Source organism: Piliocolobus tephrosceles, chromosome 4 (assembly GCF_002776525.5).
Source record: "Piliocolobus tephrosceles isolate RC106 chromosome 4, ASM277652v3, whole genome shotgun sequence".
Taxonomy (NCBI): Eukaryota; Metazoa; Chordata; class Mammalia; order Primates; family Cercopithecidae; genus Piliocolobus; species Piliocolobus tephrosceles.
Window position 1 is genome coordinate 129,190,229 of NC_045437.1, and position 18,271 is coordinate 129,208,499.

General features: G+C 36.3%; 1 protein-coding gene across 4 annotated transcripts in view; it reads left to right on the forward strand.

Annotated features, from left to right (window-relative positions):
- Window positions 1–18,271, forward strand: part of GABRB2 (gamma-aminobutyric acid type A receptor subunit beta2) — a 258,604-nt gene that overhangs the window by 81,939 nt on the left and 158,394 nt on the right. For all 4 annotated transcript variants that reach the window (XM_023218771.1, XM_023218770.1, XM_023218772.1 and 1 more), the window contains one exon: window positions 6,892–7,112. In XM_023218771.1, coding sequence (XP_023074539.1) covers window positions 6,892–7,112 — 221 coding nt within the window. The remainder of the gene's footprint in view (window positions 1–6,891; window positions 7,113–18,271) is intronic.

Consider the following 18,271-nt stretch of genomic DNA (forward strand, 5'->3'; position numbering starts at 1 on the left):
CAGGTGGGGATAGAAGCCACTCACATGCAACCTACAGGTTTGAGACAGGGGAAGATGTTGCACCACACATCCAGAACGAAGTTGTATAGCTTCAAGTGGCCAGAACAATGCCATTAGTCTGGAAAATAAGGGTAAATGGGAAGTGATTCTCGAGGAGGTATTTCTCATTTTCTAATGATAAAACTCTTTCAGTGGCTAATGTTGGTGTTTCCTTTTTTTTTGATTTGTCTTATTAGTACCTAAAAATTGTCATTGAATGAATATGTTGATTCAGGTTAGATTAATGGAGAGAAATTTAGAAAGCATCCAAAAATACCACACAAAACTGCAGTAATTATAGATATCAGCATAAATATGTTATTACTTTCCATAATCCTAAAATATCTACCCAAGATATTTGTTTATTACAAAGGATAATAGTGCCTCACAATGCAGAAGCCCAGCAGATGAAGCCCAATTATTCAAGATTAAGATGACCAGAAATTTTCCAGAATGTCATTTTAACATTATGTACACTTTATGCATATACTTTATATGATGGATACAACATTGCTTAGGTGATACACTGACCCAAATGGTAAAATCTCAATCTCATCATAAGCACACATCAAACAAATCCAAACTGAAAGACATTCAACAACAACAACAACAAAAACCTGACTGCTACTCTTCAAAAGCATTAACCTCATCAGAGACATGGAAGCATTGAGGAACTGTCACAGGTTGAAGGCTAAGAACCGTAAGTATTAAGTGTAAGGTGATTCTTGGGTTGGATCTTTGAACAGAAAAAGGGCATTATTGATATGAGAGATAGTCTAATAAGGTCTGTAGTTAATATTATTATATAGGTCAATTTCCTGGTTTTGTATTACTTTATGGCTTTGCAAAATGTTAGTTTTAGAGAAAGCTATGTAAAAACTATGCAGAAACTCTATATATAGTTTTTGTTTCAAACTATAAAGTTAAAAGAAATTTAAAAGGCAATAACATATGATATATATGTATGTGTGTGCATATTCAAATATCCTATAACAAGAAGTAAATGTCCAAATAAAAAAATGTTCAATGAGGATGAATAGGCACTTTACAAAACAATAAACTTAAAAAAGATAAGAAATACAGACACGTTTTTTTACAGTCTGTATTTTTTAGACACTGAGCCAGAGAGACAGGAAAGGTTTAAATCTTGGCAATAGAAAACAAATTATAAAGACAATAAAAGCAAAAACAAAAAGTGTTTAGACATATAGAAGATTTTTAAATGACAACATGAGTTTAAATATAAGGTCAGCAGAGGATTTTCTAGAATGGAATTATTTCATCCGTAGAAATGGCCTTGGTAACACCCTACTCTAAGTGCATTGTTGTACAATTTGGGAATTGAGAGGCTATTAACCATTTTGGGTGGCCCTGCCAGCCTGTCCTGGTGGAGGCCTGTGTCCCTGTGTATTCATGAAGGAGACTTAACTTATGGCATAACTCTACCTTTTTTATTCCCTCCAGATGTCAGACAGCTTTTGTTTCCCCCAGTTCCTGTGTTAATTAGCTATAGTTGTTCTTTTGGCTTGGAAACAGGCTGAGAGATTTGAAAGGCTTCCTTCAAGGTCACATCAGAGGAACATAAACATACTGGGATATGGACCTAGGTGTGTCTGACCCCAGAGACTATGCTTTTTTGAAAGCAGTTTAAACATTTATTTTTTATTTACTTACGGAAAAATGCACTCACTTTGGTATACAGTTCTGAGTTTTGACAAATGCCTAAAGTCCTAATACCACCACTGCTATTAAGAAGCAGAACAGTTCTGTTACCCAAAATTATTCTCTCATGCTTGCCCTTTGAGGTCTACTGCTCCCCCACCTTGAATCCCAGGGGACAGTTCATCTGTTCTTCATCCCTATAGTTTCACCTTTTTCATGTCATACAAATGGAATGATACAGTATGTATCCCTTTGAATCTGGCTTCTTTCACTTAGCTTTCTGTATTTGAAAACCATTAATGACATTGCTTATATCAATAAGTTGGCTCCTTTTTCCGCTGAGTAGTATTCTGTTTCAGGGATGCATTGCAATTTGTCTGTCCCTCTATCTGCTGAAGAGCATTCAGATGGCTTCCACTTCTGGCAATTAAAATAAATCTGCTGTAAACAATTGCACACAGGAGTGGGATTGCTAGGTTTTATGTCAAATGTATGTTAACATTATAATAAATTGTCAAACTGCTTCCCATGTGGCTGATAGTTTTGTATTTCTGCTTGCAATGTATGAGACTTTGGGTGTACCTTCTCACCAGCACTCGGAATTGTCAGTTGTTTTTTGATGTTTTTATTTACACTTCTTTAATGAGTGTGTGGTAGGATCTCATTGTGTTTTTTAATTTGTTTCCATAATGACTAGTGATGATGAGCATCATTTTATATGCTTACTTACTATATTTGTGTCTTTGGTTAAGTGTCTGTTCACATCTTTTGCTTATCTTTGTTGGATTGTTTGAAATTTTGAGAATTATTATATGCTTATATTTATGGATATAAGTTGTTTGTCAGATATGTGATTTGCAACTATGTTCTTCCAATCTGTAGTTTACATTTTCAGTCCCTTAATAGTGTCATTCCTTAAAAAAAAGTTTAAATTCTGTTGAGGTCCAATTTATCATTTTTTGTTTTATTGCTTATACTTTTAGGTTTGTATCTAAGAAGTCTTTGCTGAAAGTCAGAAAATTTCTTCCATTTTTCTCTTAAGGTTTTATAGTATTACACTTTACACTTAAATAGATGACACATCTGGAATTAAATTTTACATACAATGTGAAGTATGGGCCAAAATTTTTAATCCACATATCCATTTATCTACCTGTATATAGATGTTCCATTTGACACAAACCATTTGTTATGTAATAAGATTATGCTTTCTCCAGTCTATTGTCTTTGAACCTTTGTCAGAAATCAATTGAACATTTTGGTGCATGGGTTTATTTTTAGACTATTCTGTTTTAGACCCTATGTTTCTATCAATGCTACCACACTGTTGTAGTATTAGTAAGTATTTAAATCAGTATGGTAAGTCCTGATATCAGATTGCGTGAGTCTTCCAGCATTGTTTTTCCCTTTCAAAATTGTTTTGGCTATTCTCTTTCATATATATATATGTATTTCTTATATAAAAAATATATATGTATAAATTTTTGGAATCACCTTGCCAACATCTACAAAAAAATCCTGATAGGATTTGAAATGAAATGAATAGCATTTAAGATGAAACGAAATAGCATTTTATCTGTAGGCCAATTTAGGGAGTATTGACATCTTAACAATATTCAATCTGTGAGTCCAGAAACATCTCTCTCTGTTTATTGAGGTCTTTATACTTTTAGCTGCAGGTGTGTGTGTGTGTGTGTGTGTGTGTGTGTGTGTGTGTGTGTGTGTGTGTGTATGTATGCTGCTTTAAGGAGTACAAAAGGAAGAAGAAAAATAATCAAGAAACTCACTCTTATAGTAGTATTTCTCACATTTTGATTATTTCCTCACTCTTTCTACTTTGCATAGTCATCAGGTAGTTGCAATTTTATTTCTTCCAGAATTTTTAGTTGTAATTCGTCTGAGAAATAACCTGCAATGGGTTTACTTTATCTTGTTTGGTATTGAAAATCAATTGGCTTTAGTTTTAATTATATCAGTCCTTCTTGGGTAGTGATGACATGGATCAAGGAGCACCCTGAAGTGGTTTATTTGGGGGTTTTCAGTGTGACTAAACCAACTGTGAGACAAGTTCCCAAAGGTGGAGCTGTCAAATGTGAAGGATAGCCTTGCAATATTAAAGTACAGAGGATTTATCTCGGTGGCTAGGAGCCTAGGGGAAAGGGTAGAAGACAGGACCACGCTTTCTTTTTATGTGCACTAACACTGAGTTAGAATCAGGAGCTTCTTCCTTTCTTGACAGTGTCATTATGTGTATTTGAAAATAAATGAAATCAAAATTGATGTGACAGTTTGCAGAATCACCAGGGCCTGCCTGGGAGCATTTTTTAGCAGGCACTGCCTTGCTGACAAATAACAGAAGTGAGCATGTAATGCAGAGTCTCACAATCTTACCATTTATTTAGTTCAAAAGATAAGATAATTTCCTGTGTCCAAACACATCTCAGCTGATTGATAAACTTCAACACCTTCCAAACAATATTATTTTTCCTAACTTGCAAGAGGGCTTATGAAAGAAGTGTAAGTAGCTTTCTCTTCTTGTAGTGATAATAGTCATTTTTTCCATTTCAAGAATTGGAAATCAGTAAATGCATTCTTTCCAGCACAGTCTTAATTGCATGGTTTATTTTTTATGTCCTATTTTTAGGTTATTTGTAACATAGGAACACACAAAAATATGTATCTGATCCTTTTTCTGTTTTCTAGTTATATAATTCATGAATCTTCATCTTGCTTTTATTATAAATTAACGTGTTCCTCTAGAGATCCTCAAACTAATTTTTCACTAAAGCATGGTGATGCAGAATAGTCCAGAATGCTAACTAAAGTAATCCACTAAAGCAAATTTCACTAACAACTATTTCATACACATTTAGGATATTAATATGTCTTTTGTTAGGGTAGAATTTTGTTTGTAAAATTGGAAGGTCCTACCCTGATATCTGAGCAAGGTCAAAATGTGTGTGTTTTCTAAGCCACAGAAAATATCTAAATTTTTTTTTTACAATGAGTTACGTTGTTCCTATGAAAACTGTTTGGTGTTAGAGCAGATAATATGAGTCATATTTCAAAATGATATAACCAAATTAAGATGTATAAATCTCAACAAACATTAGAAAAATGCAAGATTTTACTGAATTTTAAGTATGTCTTATACACAAAATTATGCAGATTTGGACAGAAATCCACTAGGCATAGCTTACTGAACATATATTCTTTCATTCATTCGTCATTTGAGCCCTTGGCACTGCTCTAGCCTCTCAGGTTGCAGAGATAATTAATACATGATTCTAGTTTTTAAAAACCCTCAAGTAGGGCGTTGTGAACTGATTTTAAAATAGAATTGTAATTATGCTTTTCAAATGAATATTTGGACCTTCACTTAGTCATTCAGATGAGGGTGAGAGAGCAATTACATTGTACCCATAGGCTTCTAATGGATAAAATATGTCACTTATAAATGCTTCATTCATAGAATATAGCTTTTTGTAGTTTACAAATTGCATTTGAGTTGTACATTTAATTTTCATAATAACCTTCTGATTAGATCAGGCATGTGTTAAAAGCCCCATTTATATTTAATGGAACTGAAACTAAAAGAAGTTATGTATATTCACCTCCTAGAAACAGAACTGAGAAATGGTAGAACCAGAACTCCAAGAGCACTGGTCACATTACAGCAGCCAGCCCACCGTGTCTAAAAGTTGCAGCCCAGCCTATTTGTCCATAATGCTGGGATTAAAATTCTCGTGATAAACTGACTGAATTAATTTTGTTTAGATAGCTGAGAAGCTTACATTAGCCTCAGTGTACATGTCACATTTTCTGGAAAGCCCACCTTGATTAGACTAGACTGATTAGGATTCTCATTTACAAACTCTTGCAATTACTACCATAATAAGTTACCCACTTTGTAACAATCTATTTTAAATAAGCATACCCTTCTAAAATTTCATGGGACTAATTGTCTTGACTGCTGTGTTTCTACTCTCCCTATGTATCAGTGGCTCAAATGAGCAGGTCTTACTGATTCTTCAAACATGCCAGGCCTGTCTATTTATCGTAGGACCTCTACAGATTCCCCTCTGCTTGGCATGTTCTTTTCCTAAGAGCCAGTGGTTTGGGCTCCTTCTCTGCTCTCTGCACAATACCGACTCCCAAGGAAAGCTTTTTGTCACCATTCCAGTTAGATATTTCGCACCTTGATTTATGTGCTTCATAAAATGTAGCATTATTTGACATGATTCTGTTGATCTATCTATGCTTTGTTTTTAAATTCCCTGAGAGCAGGCATTTAATCTGTCTTGTTTACCACTTTCATTTCAGCACCTCAATGGTTCCTGTCAAATACTAGATACAAATTATATATTTAATGAATGAATGAATGGAAGAATGAATTGATGAATTCTTAGGTTTGGATGTGCTAGCTGATTTTGTTAATACATATAGAAACAAATGCATAACTATTTTTAAAATTGTGTTTATATCTCACCTAAAAGAGTCCTGCGTACTCCACTTTGAGAATCACAAATTAATCATTAGGTAATTATTCCTTAATATCTTTCTTCCTTGGAAATATGTCATAAATTTCATGTGAATATATTCTCTTTACTTCTGTATTCATAGTGCCCACCACTGTGCCTGGCCCATGCCAGGCACCAGGTAAGAATGGATTTAATAAATTAGTATTTGCCTATATATGTGAATAGGATATTTTTGTACTGTGTGGCCATACACACACACACACACACACACACACATACACACATATAAAAATTTGTTTTCTTGGCTGGATGTGGTGGCTTATGCCTGTAATCCCAGCACTTTGGGAGGCTGGGGTGGCCAGATCACCTGAGGTCAAGAGTTCGAGACCAGCCTGTCCAACATGGTGAAACCCTGTCTCTACTAAAAATACAAAAAAATAGCTGGGCGTGGTGGCACACACCTGTAATCTCAGCTACTTGGGAGGTTGAGGCAGGAGATTTGCTTGAACCCAGGAGAGGGAGGCTGCATTAAGCCAAGATCATGCCAGTACACTCCAGCCTGGGTGATAGAGGGAGACCCTGTATCAAAAAAAAAAAAAAAAAACAAAATTAAAAATAAATTTATTTTCTTATTAATACGGAGATGTTTGCTTATCCCTCAGATCTGTTTGGGTGTAAACTAACCATGTTTTTTTTCTCACATTTACAGGATTATACCTTGACAATGTACTTTCAACAAGCCTGGAGAGATAAGAGGCTGTCCTATAATGTAATACCTTTAAACTTGACTCTGGACAACAGAGTGGCAGACCAGCTCTGGGTGCCTGATACCTATTTCCTGAACGATAAGAAGTCATTTGTGCACGGAGTGACTGTTAAGAACCGCATGATCCGCCTGCATCCTGATGGCACCGTCCTTTATGGACTCAGGTCTGTTGTCCCCAATTCAAAATTAACTTTTCCTGAACAAAATAGCTGTGACTTTTCATTGGATGGAAGTATTGTGCTATTTTCCTTACTCTTTCTTCAGTTCTACTAAGAAACAGCTAAGTCTCCTATCCACTAGACATTCAAGAGCTTAAGGTAGCATGCTTACAAAGGGACTTAACTCCAACTAAGACTGTGCTTTTCTGAATTATCTTCCAATATCCTAAAGCTGCTTTCTTTAAGGAGTAGGGATAAACAATATCAAAATAGCCGAGACACAGGGCTTCTTTAAAATGCAGAAAACATTGTGAATGCCAAATAATTGTTTGAATGTGGGAGATGCTGTGTTTTAGAAATTGCTTCTGAGCTGCCTGAACAGGATCATGGCCCTCTGATGATGAGAAAGCTTATTGTGACCTCTTACCTTCCAAGGAGCAATCAGACTTGCAAATAAATAAAGTAGTCATCTCATGTTTATTAATAGGAAATTTATACTCAAATATTCCTCTATGTCAGGAAATACTTGTGATACTCTGATATTTGGGTGAGGATAATTTGTAGAATAAGACCGTTTTTCTTTTAAAGTTTATTCTGTACTGAAAGCATGTTTTCATATTAAAAGATGGTTTTCTAGAAAAAAAAGAAAAAATAGATCTTTTTCTGAAAACACTATAATATAAAGAATTTCTCTTCATTAGAGTGGAAGAAATTCTAAACTCAGATTTTCAGTTGTGTAATTTATTCTGTGTTACATGAATATGTGGTTACCGTCTCATAATGGTGATAATAATAACATTAATATTCATTTATTGAACCCTTGCTATGGGTCAGACATTGAGTTAAGTGCTTTCATGTGTTATTATAGTAAACCCTTACAACAACTTCATACATTAGGAACTGCTATTGTCTCTATTTTCAAATGAAGAAACAGAGGCTGATGCAATTTGCCAAAGATTGCAAAGAAAGTAATCTCTGGAGATGGTACATGAACCCTGTTCCAAGTTCAGAGCCAGAGCCCTCAACGGGATGCCTCCAATCCCACATATTTCTTGTCTATTCTATCTCACTTTTATTTTCTGCTGTATTCAGTACTCCTGACTGATACATCATCTCAGATCCTTAGATTCAGCTCTTTTGTTTATGACATTTGTAGAGAAAAAGGCATTTGGCCTTCAAGGGAGGGAGGGATAAGAAAGGCAGAACGAGAGCACATTTGTACTCCGTGGCAAGCACTGGTGGTAGAGAAATGAGTTAGATACAGGCACTGCTCACATACATGCCTCAGAAAAGAAGGAAATAGAAGAGAGAGAATGTAAGTTGACTGGTAAAGTTTGAAAAGGTTCTACTGAAGTGGTGGACTTCGAAAGTACTAATGGAAAAAATTATGTTCAGCAGATACACGATACTAAAATTATTACTTGGAAACAACTACAAAACATACGGTATCAGAGAGGCCTTGATGAGAGGGTGACCATGTGTGCAGTGGAGAACAGGGAATGAAAAAAGGTTGTAGTTTAACATTTTTAAAAAGTTAAGCATGGAAGGAGGCAAGAATCTGGAAGAAGGCAGGAGACTTAGAAATGATAAGTTACCCAGAGCAGATCCAGTGCTGGATGCATTTTGTCCATCATATCACTTCATCTCCACAAGAATAATGCAGAAATCACCCTGGGCTCTTCGTGTTTCTCCAGAATACCTATTTTTAGGGCACAGGATGTGTCATACTCTCCTTTGTATACCCAATACTGACTAAGCACTAAGCACCTACACTGTAAATAGCAATGCAGTAAAGGTTGAGGATGAATTCATAAATGCATGTAGGCAAAGTTGAGTGGACAGGAAAATCAACAATCAGAATGCCTTTAGAATCAAGAGGAAAAGGGGGCCAGGCGCAGTGGCTCAGGTCTGTATTTCCCAGAACTTTGGGAGGCCGAAGCGGGCGGATCACAAGGTCAGGAGATTGAGACCATCCTGACTAACACGGTGGAACCCCGTCTCTACTAAAAATACAAAAAAATTAGCCAGGCGTGGTGGCAGGGGTCTGTAGTCCCAGATACTCGAGAGGCTGAAGCAGGAGAATGGCATGAACCAGGGAGGAGGAGCTTGCAGTGAGCCGAGATCACGCCACTGCACTGTAGTCTGGGTGACAGAGTGAGATTCCGTCTCAAAAAAAAAAAAGAGTTGAGAGGGAAAAAGGGTTAATCAATATAATAGATGATGGATTGGCTTTTTTATATCATTAAGTCATTAATCAAACAAAACTGATGACAAGTTATTCTTATCATTAAGATCACCTGGACATTATTGCTGTACCTTTAACTCATGACATTGGGAAATCATCATTCTCCCATTCCCACTTCCATCAAGGGCTATAACAAAATATGCAGGCTCCTGAACACATCTAACATGCATTGAATTAACACTTCCCCACGGAGAGGACTCATGAATGGTGATTGTTCTCTCAGCTGTATTGTTAATTGTGAAGGGGAGATTAATAAGAACATTCATCAGAAATATATAGATGTCCAATTCCAGTTTTAACGGGCAAATAGTAGAACAATTTGTTCCTTAGAGAGAAATTTAATGCATATCAGATCTTTCTCAACTCAAGGAGGTTCATTTGCAATAGATAAATAAAAGGAATTCAGTTAAAGTTAGCTATTTTTCTATTTAATTTCTAGCTCTATTTTATATAATGCTAAAATGTATTATTCTGTTGTTACAGTTGATTCTACAATACTTAGCCCCTCCTGCTACTTACCCACCCCCAGCCAGTAATTTTCTATTGCTGACAATGTAGTAAGAAGTTTATTTTGTGTCTGTATTCCATAGGGCTGCATTGAAACGACACTTAAAATAGTAATAATATTAATATCGGTAGCTAGTACTCATTAAGAGACTTAGCATGTACTTGTCACTGTGCCAGAACTTTGCATATATTATCTTATTAATATTAACTTTAGCCATGCAAAATGGGTACCATCATTTTCTCCGTCTTACATGAAGAAATGAAGGAACTTGCTGACAAAGTTACACAGCTGCTATGCAGAAGAGCTTCGTTATCTGAAGGCAAAGACGTTGATCTTCACTCTTCTGTCCTGCTTCTTACGTACTGGCAAGATGGAAATAAAGAATAGTAGGAATCACCTGAGAGCATGCAGGGAACAAAAAAGATAAAAAGTGTTTAGATGGAAATAACTTTTATTAGTCCATAAGTACAGGCTTTATTCTGGATTAATAAAAATAAGGCCCTAATGAACAACCTGCCTGAGTCTTCTGTGAAAAAAGGTGCATTATTCAGTCCTGTGGTTCACACCAGTTCCAGTTTAGTAGGGAATTTTGATGTTTGGATTTCTGAGGCACAGGCAAGATCTTTGTAAAGAATTTGGCACTGGTAAAGTTTACTAGTCTGGGTAAGATGTATTGAAGGGCATGAAGACCTGGATATGGGAAGCTGGCACAGGAAAAACTTTAAATATCAAGGCAGTGACCAAGAAATTGGGTAGAACTAAGCCTGTAAGCTAAATGTCTTGTGAGTTTAAGGCAAAATTTAAGGGCTTAAACTTCTTTCCCATTAAGACAAATGAAGATTTGTGGGGACGGTTAAAGGAAGGACAGTCATTTACAGCATCTGAGTAAGCTTCTTTCATAGGATTTTCTTCAGTGAAATCTTCAGGTATTAAAACATAATAAAGATAGAGAAAGCAGTATTGCAAAATATCAATGCTTACTGAATTTAATGGTAGGTATGTAAGTGTTCATTGTGTTGTTCTTTCAACTTGTCTGTTTGAATGTTTTCATAATAAAATTTTGGGCTGGGCATGGTGACCCATGCCTGCAATCTCAGCACTTTGGGAGGCTGAGGTGAGCAGATTGCTTGACCTCAGGAGTTCAGGACCAGCCTGGTCAAATAGCAAAACTCTGTCTCTACAAAACATATAAAAATTAGCTGGTCATGGTGGCATGTGCCTGGAGTGCCCGCCTCTCTGGAGGAAGCTGAGGTAGGAGGATGGCTTGAGCCCAAGAGGCAGATGTTGCAATAAGCGTATTTATGCCATTGCACTCCAGCCTGGATGGCAGAGCCATACCCTGTCTCAAAACAAACAAACAAACAAACAAAATGGAGTACAAAATTTCATGTTTCAGAGGCCTAGGGACCTTTGGTTCTATTATTTGGGAAATACCACTCAACATTTAAAAGGTCTGCAGCCATGGGATGATAGTTCCCATCTCTCCTGTGTAGGGAATCTTCTGTGAACACATCCTTTTAGTACCTGTGTCAGAAGAGGGGGTCGTCTCATCTCAGAGGATGTGTGGCTCAGTGGGTGAGATCCATGATCACGGATAGCCAGGCTAAGCCATTATCCAGAGAGCGGTGCTCAAAGCTCTTCAAGCAGAACCTTGCTACCACTCTTGTCCAATTTTCTTTCTGCAAAAGCATGCCCACTGCTTCTGATGGCGCACAACATGAACTCTAAGTCTGCTCATGCTCATATTTTGTGCTTGGTTAGCAAGAAATTTAAGCATGCACACCAGCTGCTCAACAAACTTGCATTAAGGTACAGTGGTCTTGGGGATTTCAGGAGATGAGATGATTTAGAAATATGGACCCTTTTTTAATGGACTAAGTTCTAACCATTTTCATACTGATTGGATCTCTGTTTTCCCATCTCTAAAAGCACAAGATTGCAGCATACCCTTAGTTATTCCACTGCTTTTCAGTATGAAAATCATTCCAGGGGCTCTGAGAACAGATTTCTAATGCTATGCAGATAGATAAATGGACCCAAATGGGCAATCCAACCAATTTCCTTAACAAAGAATAATAATAATGGAAGTTGGGTTTTAATTTGGACTTTTGTCAGTGGCTTCTCATTGAACCTTAAGCATATTTCCAGGTTTTATTGTCATCATTCATAGGAAGATGGGTGAATTAGATGCTATCAGTATTTTCACTACCCAGTCATTCTTTGATTCAATGATTAATCAATGTAAATTAATGTATAATCTATGAGAATAAAAAATGAAATCGTATAGTTGGAGTAGCACAGTAACTGGTGGATAGTAAGTGCTCAGTACCTCTTAATATTTAATAAATAAATGGAAGCATGGATGGGAAATTATAGAATTTTACCCTAGTTATCTTTTCATTGTTCTGTGAAGTAAGGCATTAGTTTCTTTGTGTAGAACAAAAAGAGTGGGACTCAGCAAGCACAATGAAAGGAATGGGAAAGGCCTAGGCCAGGCATGCCTAGAATGCAAAAGAAAACTGCTAAAGAAAATTCAAAGGACTGTCAAACAGTGTTGAGGACACAAACTTATAGTGGACCAGGTATCTCCAGCCATTGCATTTGACAGCTTGAGATCACGAGTAAGAAAATTAGATGCCTGGCATGGGACCCTGGTGATCATGAGAACTCTTAAATAAGACCCCCAATCCCCAAGCCAGGTGCCTCAGTTGTAGCATGCCTTCAATAATTTTCATTTAATAACGTGTTGTATGGTTCTCCCTAAACCAAGCTTCTCCTTTTCTTCTCATCATGTCTTATCACTCTTCCATTTTCTCAACTTTATTTGAAGAGCTTCAGGAATAATTAAGTTATAAAAATATGCTTATTTTTTTATTTTATTTATTTTTTTTTAATTTTTTATTTTTTTGTGAATCTCACTCTGTCTCCAAGGCTGGAGAGCAGTGGTGCAATCTCGGCTCAGTGCAACCTCTGCCTCCCGTGTTCAAGCCATTCTCCTGCCCCAGCCTTCTGAGTAACTAGGATTACAGGTGCTCGCTACCACACCTGACTAATTATTTGTATTTTTAGTAGAGACGGGGTTTCAACATGTTGCCCAGGCAGGTCTTCAACTCCTGACATCAAATGATCTGCCAACCTCGACCTCCCAATGTGCTAGGATTACAGGCATGAGCCACTATGCTCGGCCAAGTGCTTCTTTCTAAAAAAAGACTTAAAATGGCAGTTTGTGACCAAAGAATATTGAAAGCCTTGAATACAAAATTCTCACTGTCTTAGTTGATTTGGGCTGCTATAATAAAATACCATAAACTGGGAGGCTTTGTAAACAGCAGAAATTTATTTCTCACAGTTCTGCAGCCTGGGAAGTCCAAAATGAAGTCACCAGCAGATTTGGTGTCTGATGAGGGCCTGTTTCCTTATTCATAGATGATACCTTCTCACTGTGTCCTCACCAGGTGAAAGCGGCAGAACAAGCTACAGGCACCAATCCTGTTAGAGCCTGCCCTCATGACCTAATCATTTCCCCAAAGGTTCTACCTCCCACTACCATTACATTGGAAATTAGGTTCAACTCATGAATTTGTGGGACACAGACATTCACAAGATACCACTCACCTTCACTCTTGGTCACTGTTGATAACTCAGGACAATCTGATTATAAAATCAAATACTTCCTATAATTTACCAAACTATTTAGAGATTTCCATCAAGAGATATGGCTAGATGTGGAGAAGAATGTTTTCTTGGGAGCAGGTTAGCTGTAGACGCGATAACAAGACATTCCGGTTGACTAGGCAGAAAAAATCCTATCAATTTAAAAAGCAGATATTTAAAACAGACTGAAATATAGTCTATTCTAAAATAACATTGGCCCAGTTAGATCATTTTCAGAATAGTTTAAAGAAAAATGATATAGAAAATATAGTATTTTTGTGTGAGTATGAGATAGTGTCTCACTCTGTCACCCAGGCTAAAGTGCAGTAATGCAATCTCAACTTACAGCAACCTCCGTTTCGTGGGTCCAAGTAATTCTCCCACCTCAGCCTCCTGAGCAGCTGGACTTACAGGCATGTGCCATCACACCTGGGTATTTCTTGTATCATTTTTGTAGAGGTGGGGTTTCGCCTTGTTGCTCAGGCTGTTCTTGAACTCCTGGGCTCAAGCCATCCACCTGCCTCGGCCTCCCAAAGTGCTAGGATTGCAGGTCTGAGCCTCTGTGCTTGGCCTGGAATTTTTTTTAAAATAATTATTTTAGGTTCAGGAGGTACAAGTGCAGGTTTGTAAACTTGAGGTATTCTACATAATGCTGGGATTTGGGCTTCTGTTGAGCCCATCCCTCAAATATTAAATAGGAAGCAGAATTCTATCAATAACCTCAGCTGAAGCACAAGCAGGTAAAAATCAGATTTAATCTGGTGTTGACATGCTCATTGTAAAGAAGGTCACATAGATATAATTCAGACTATTATTCACTTAAAATAGGATATTTATTGCGTTTCAAAAACTAATGAATAATTACAATGGACAAGAAATCAGAAGACCTGCATTCTTGTCCGAAATTAATGATTCTTCTGTTCACTCATTTAAATGATTGCTAAATGTTTATTCTAGCTCCCCAAAGCCCATTAATTCTGTGACTTTGCTAATGTATGACATATATCCTTTTAGCACTTCCATCTCATTATGCATAAAACAGTATTTAAAATATTTCAATTGCTCAAGAAACTATTTATCTCCTTGAAGAAAACCCTGATTTATTAAGCAATTGAAAACATCATAACATTCAGGTACACAAAAGAGCAGTCAACTTGAATTATCAATTTATGTCATCTTTTTGTGAGCATAACAGTGCACATTTTCATTTAAATTTAGAATCTAAATCTAAATTGGCTGTATTTATTTATGCCAAGTCATTAGTATTACATCATACTTTATCACATTGAAAACTCTTCAACAAACAGTAAAATACTTGTTAAATCACGAAATAATACGTTTCTTATTGACTATTTAGAAACTATAGTTCTTATGAAAATAAAATTATCCCAATCCTACCACACAGAGATAACCACCATCTTGGTCTTGCTGTGTATGCCTTTCAAGTATTTTTCTTTTAAAAAAGTATATATAGTTTATTATGAAAACATTCATCTTATATATACAATTCTGTATCTTTTTAAATTAACAATGAATGTGTAGCAAGCATGTTTGTCATGTCAATAAAACCCTCCTCACCATCATTCTTCAACCATGATAGGACATTTAAAATATATTTCTTGATCCAATATAGGATATGGCTTATGGTTTTGATATAAGCTGAAATATTTGGTTGTGGCTACCAAATGCAGGACTATCATTTAAAATTTATTTCGTATTTTAATGAGAAATAGGCAAAATTATTTGTGACACATTTATAATCTTCTGGTTGTGCTGTTGTAATTTGTAGTCTCATTAGTTGATGAAGTGGCTCAGGATACATACTCCTACTAATTTTGTTAGGACAGCTCTTATGGAAGGAATACCTTTCTTATGTTCTCAGTAGTAGCTGACTCATCTAAAAATAATTGTTTGTCTTTTTGCATAACGGAGAAGGCCTTGACTTCACATGAGTACACACCTCCCATATGTAACATTAGATCAGAAACTTGTCACTTCTGATTAAATGTTCACATTCTTAAAGAAAGATTCAGCAGGAAGCAGAAGGTAATTCAACCTCCTCCTGCTTTGTATGTTCTGTCACTGGGAAATGGCAAAGGACAATGTTAGTCTGTAATGAATTTAGACAGGCAGGATTTTATTAATTTTATCGTCTTTCTGTACTCTGAAAGTTTTACCACAGGATGACTGAGTAGTCATCTCACACTGAAATATATTTTATCAAACTTTAATATATCAATTTTTAACTTGGATGTCCTAATTCATTTTCATAGAGATATTGAGTGAATATATATTGTCAAGCAGAACAAAAGAGATTTCATTAAGAATATAAGTCCTTCTGGCCAGAATGTGAGAACCTGTTGTCTAAATTTTCCCAGTCTTCAAACCACCTGTCTCTACCCGTATGTGAAAAAAATGTATATGATGAACTGTTACAGAATGCAACCTCTTTAACGAGTTGCAATTACTTTTTTTAAAAAGATCTTCTCCATAATTGTCCTATCAGATTAAAAATAAATATATTTAGAATTAATTTCTGTTATATTCAAGTTCACCTCCTTTTTTTTTTATAGCAAGGAAAAGGGAGGTTCAGAGTGGGAAGTAACTGTGCCTAACATCCTAGAGACAAAGGCAAACCACAGAGCAGAATCCCAAGCTCCTAACTCTTAGCCCAGGACTTGTTATTATTGTTGCTACTGCTACTGAGGGAGTTATTTAGTTACTTGGAATCATCCTTGCCTGAGTGATGTTAGATAATCATTGAAATCCAAGTCAACAATAGCAGGACCAGAAATGCATCATTCTTCAGCCTTAGAAATGGAGAGACTTGTGTTCAGCAACTCTAGGACATAATCCAGGGCTCATTTTGTTGCAACCTTTTACTAGATTTTTAAATAAAAAACACTTAAAGAGAAAAAGGAAGTTTGTCTCTTTTCTTTTCTTTCTAAAATATTTCTGACCCATCATGTTCTGGTAGCCAGTGGATCTCCTTGACTGTTGGCTACATGGGTCCCTAGTTGTTCTCACCTCCGTCGATTTCAGTGGAATGAAACTCGGCTGTGGCAGCACTGAAACCAAAGTTGTGGAGGGGATTGCTGCAGGAAAGAGCAATGGTTGGAGACTCCAGAGATTTTGAAGTAGGGAAGAAGTCAGCTGTGCTTCCAAGAAAGGTAGGGATTTTATATTGCGGACACGAAGAATGTACAGTAGTGTTATTGAAGTAGACCTTGTCTGCAAAGAGGAGAATTATTGAAATCCATTGAGGACATTTTATTAATGGGCTTTTGAAAATATCTATATATAGCATTGTTATACATAGTACATTCAAAGGTAGTACTTGCATATTCCTGATTTCGTTAGGAGTAAACCCTCTGAGTCACCAGAATACTGTGAACATGGAAAGAAGCCAGGTCTTCATTTTTTCCTTTTTTTTTTTTTTTTTTGAGCAAAGTATTTCCCAGTAGATGTTTAAAATTGTTACTAGTGTGTGTGTGTGTGTGTGTGTGTGTATCTTCATTTGTAGGTATAGGTGTATATATATCTATATGTCTGTAGATATGTTTGTATGTATGTGTGTGTATATGTGTATTTGTAGTACACACACCCATAAGGGCACGGTTTTATCATTTGTCTTACATTTAGACTGAAAAACAACAGAAGAGACTTCCATTGTTTCAATTCTTGAAGTAATGCAGATTGTTCTCAGCATTGGTTTAATGATTAAGTTTTCTCTGATTACATTTGGAGTAACTTTTGCATCACTTTGATTTCATGAAATCAGTAAATTTTGTTGGCAGCTTTTGCTGGCACCTTACTTGGTAAATGGGAAAAATACAGAATTAGACTAGTATAATGAGTTCACTTAAAGCAGAGTTTTAATTAGATAAAGCCATTCAAAGCAAATGCAAATGAATACTTGAGTCAGTGGTTGTAGTAGTAGTAACCTTTTACTGGGTACTTTTATATGTCAAGCCCTGAATTACCTCATTTACATCAAAGAAGTTTGTGAAGCAAGTGACTGTTATGTCCATTTTATAGTTGAGGAAACTGAGACTTTAGGGGAATAAGTAACTTACTTACGAGTTTCAGGGCTCAGATTGAACTCAAAGCCCATAATCTCAGTCACTTCCTCAAAGTCTGAAAGAATGCAATCTTCGTCCAAGTAAGTGAATGCAAGACTCTTGAGAAAGCAGGTGCTGAAAGTGTTGGTGGATAGAGAAGATTCAAGAGTCTAGATTTCCAAGGTCCCTTAAAAAGAGTAAGTAGTCATTCATCTCCCCTCTAGAGAGATGTCTTAGTCATCATTCATTAATGGATGAATATGACTCAATTAGTTTTAAACAACACTCCACAATGTGGACTGTTGCACTGTTTCTGGCTGGCCCATTGTTTTTCTTAAATACAGCACATAAAGTGTGTTCCTCAGGTGTAACTTAATATGATCATTCCTTTTATCTATTATTCTTAAAAGGATTTCTCTTATGCAACTACTTACGCATGGAAGGTCATTTTGTTACACTTTTCTGAATGACCAAGTCCAAGTAAAAGCTACATGCAATATAGTTTGTAATTTGAGGTATAGAGGTTTTGAAAATCTGTTCTATTTCACAGTTATATAGCTATTTGTTAAGTTTCAAAAAAACTCCAGATTAGGGAAAGCTGACCATTGAAAGATTAGATTATGCCTCAGTTTAATTAGCCAAAGACACAAAACTTTATTGGAAGTTAGGAGGCCACGCAAAGTGGTTTGCAGGGAAA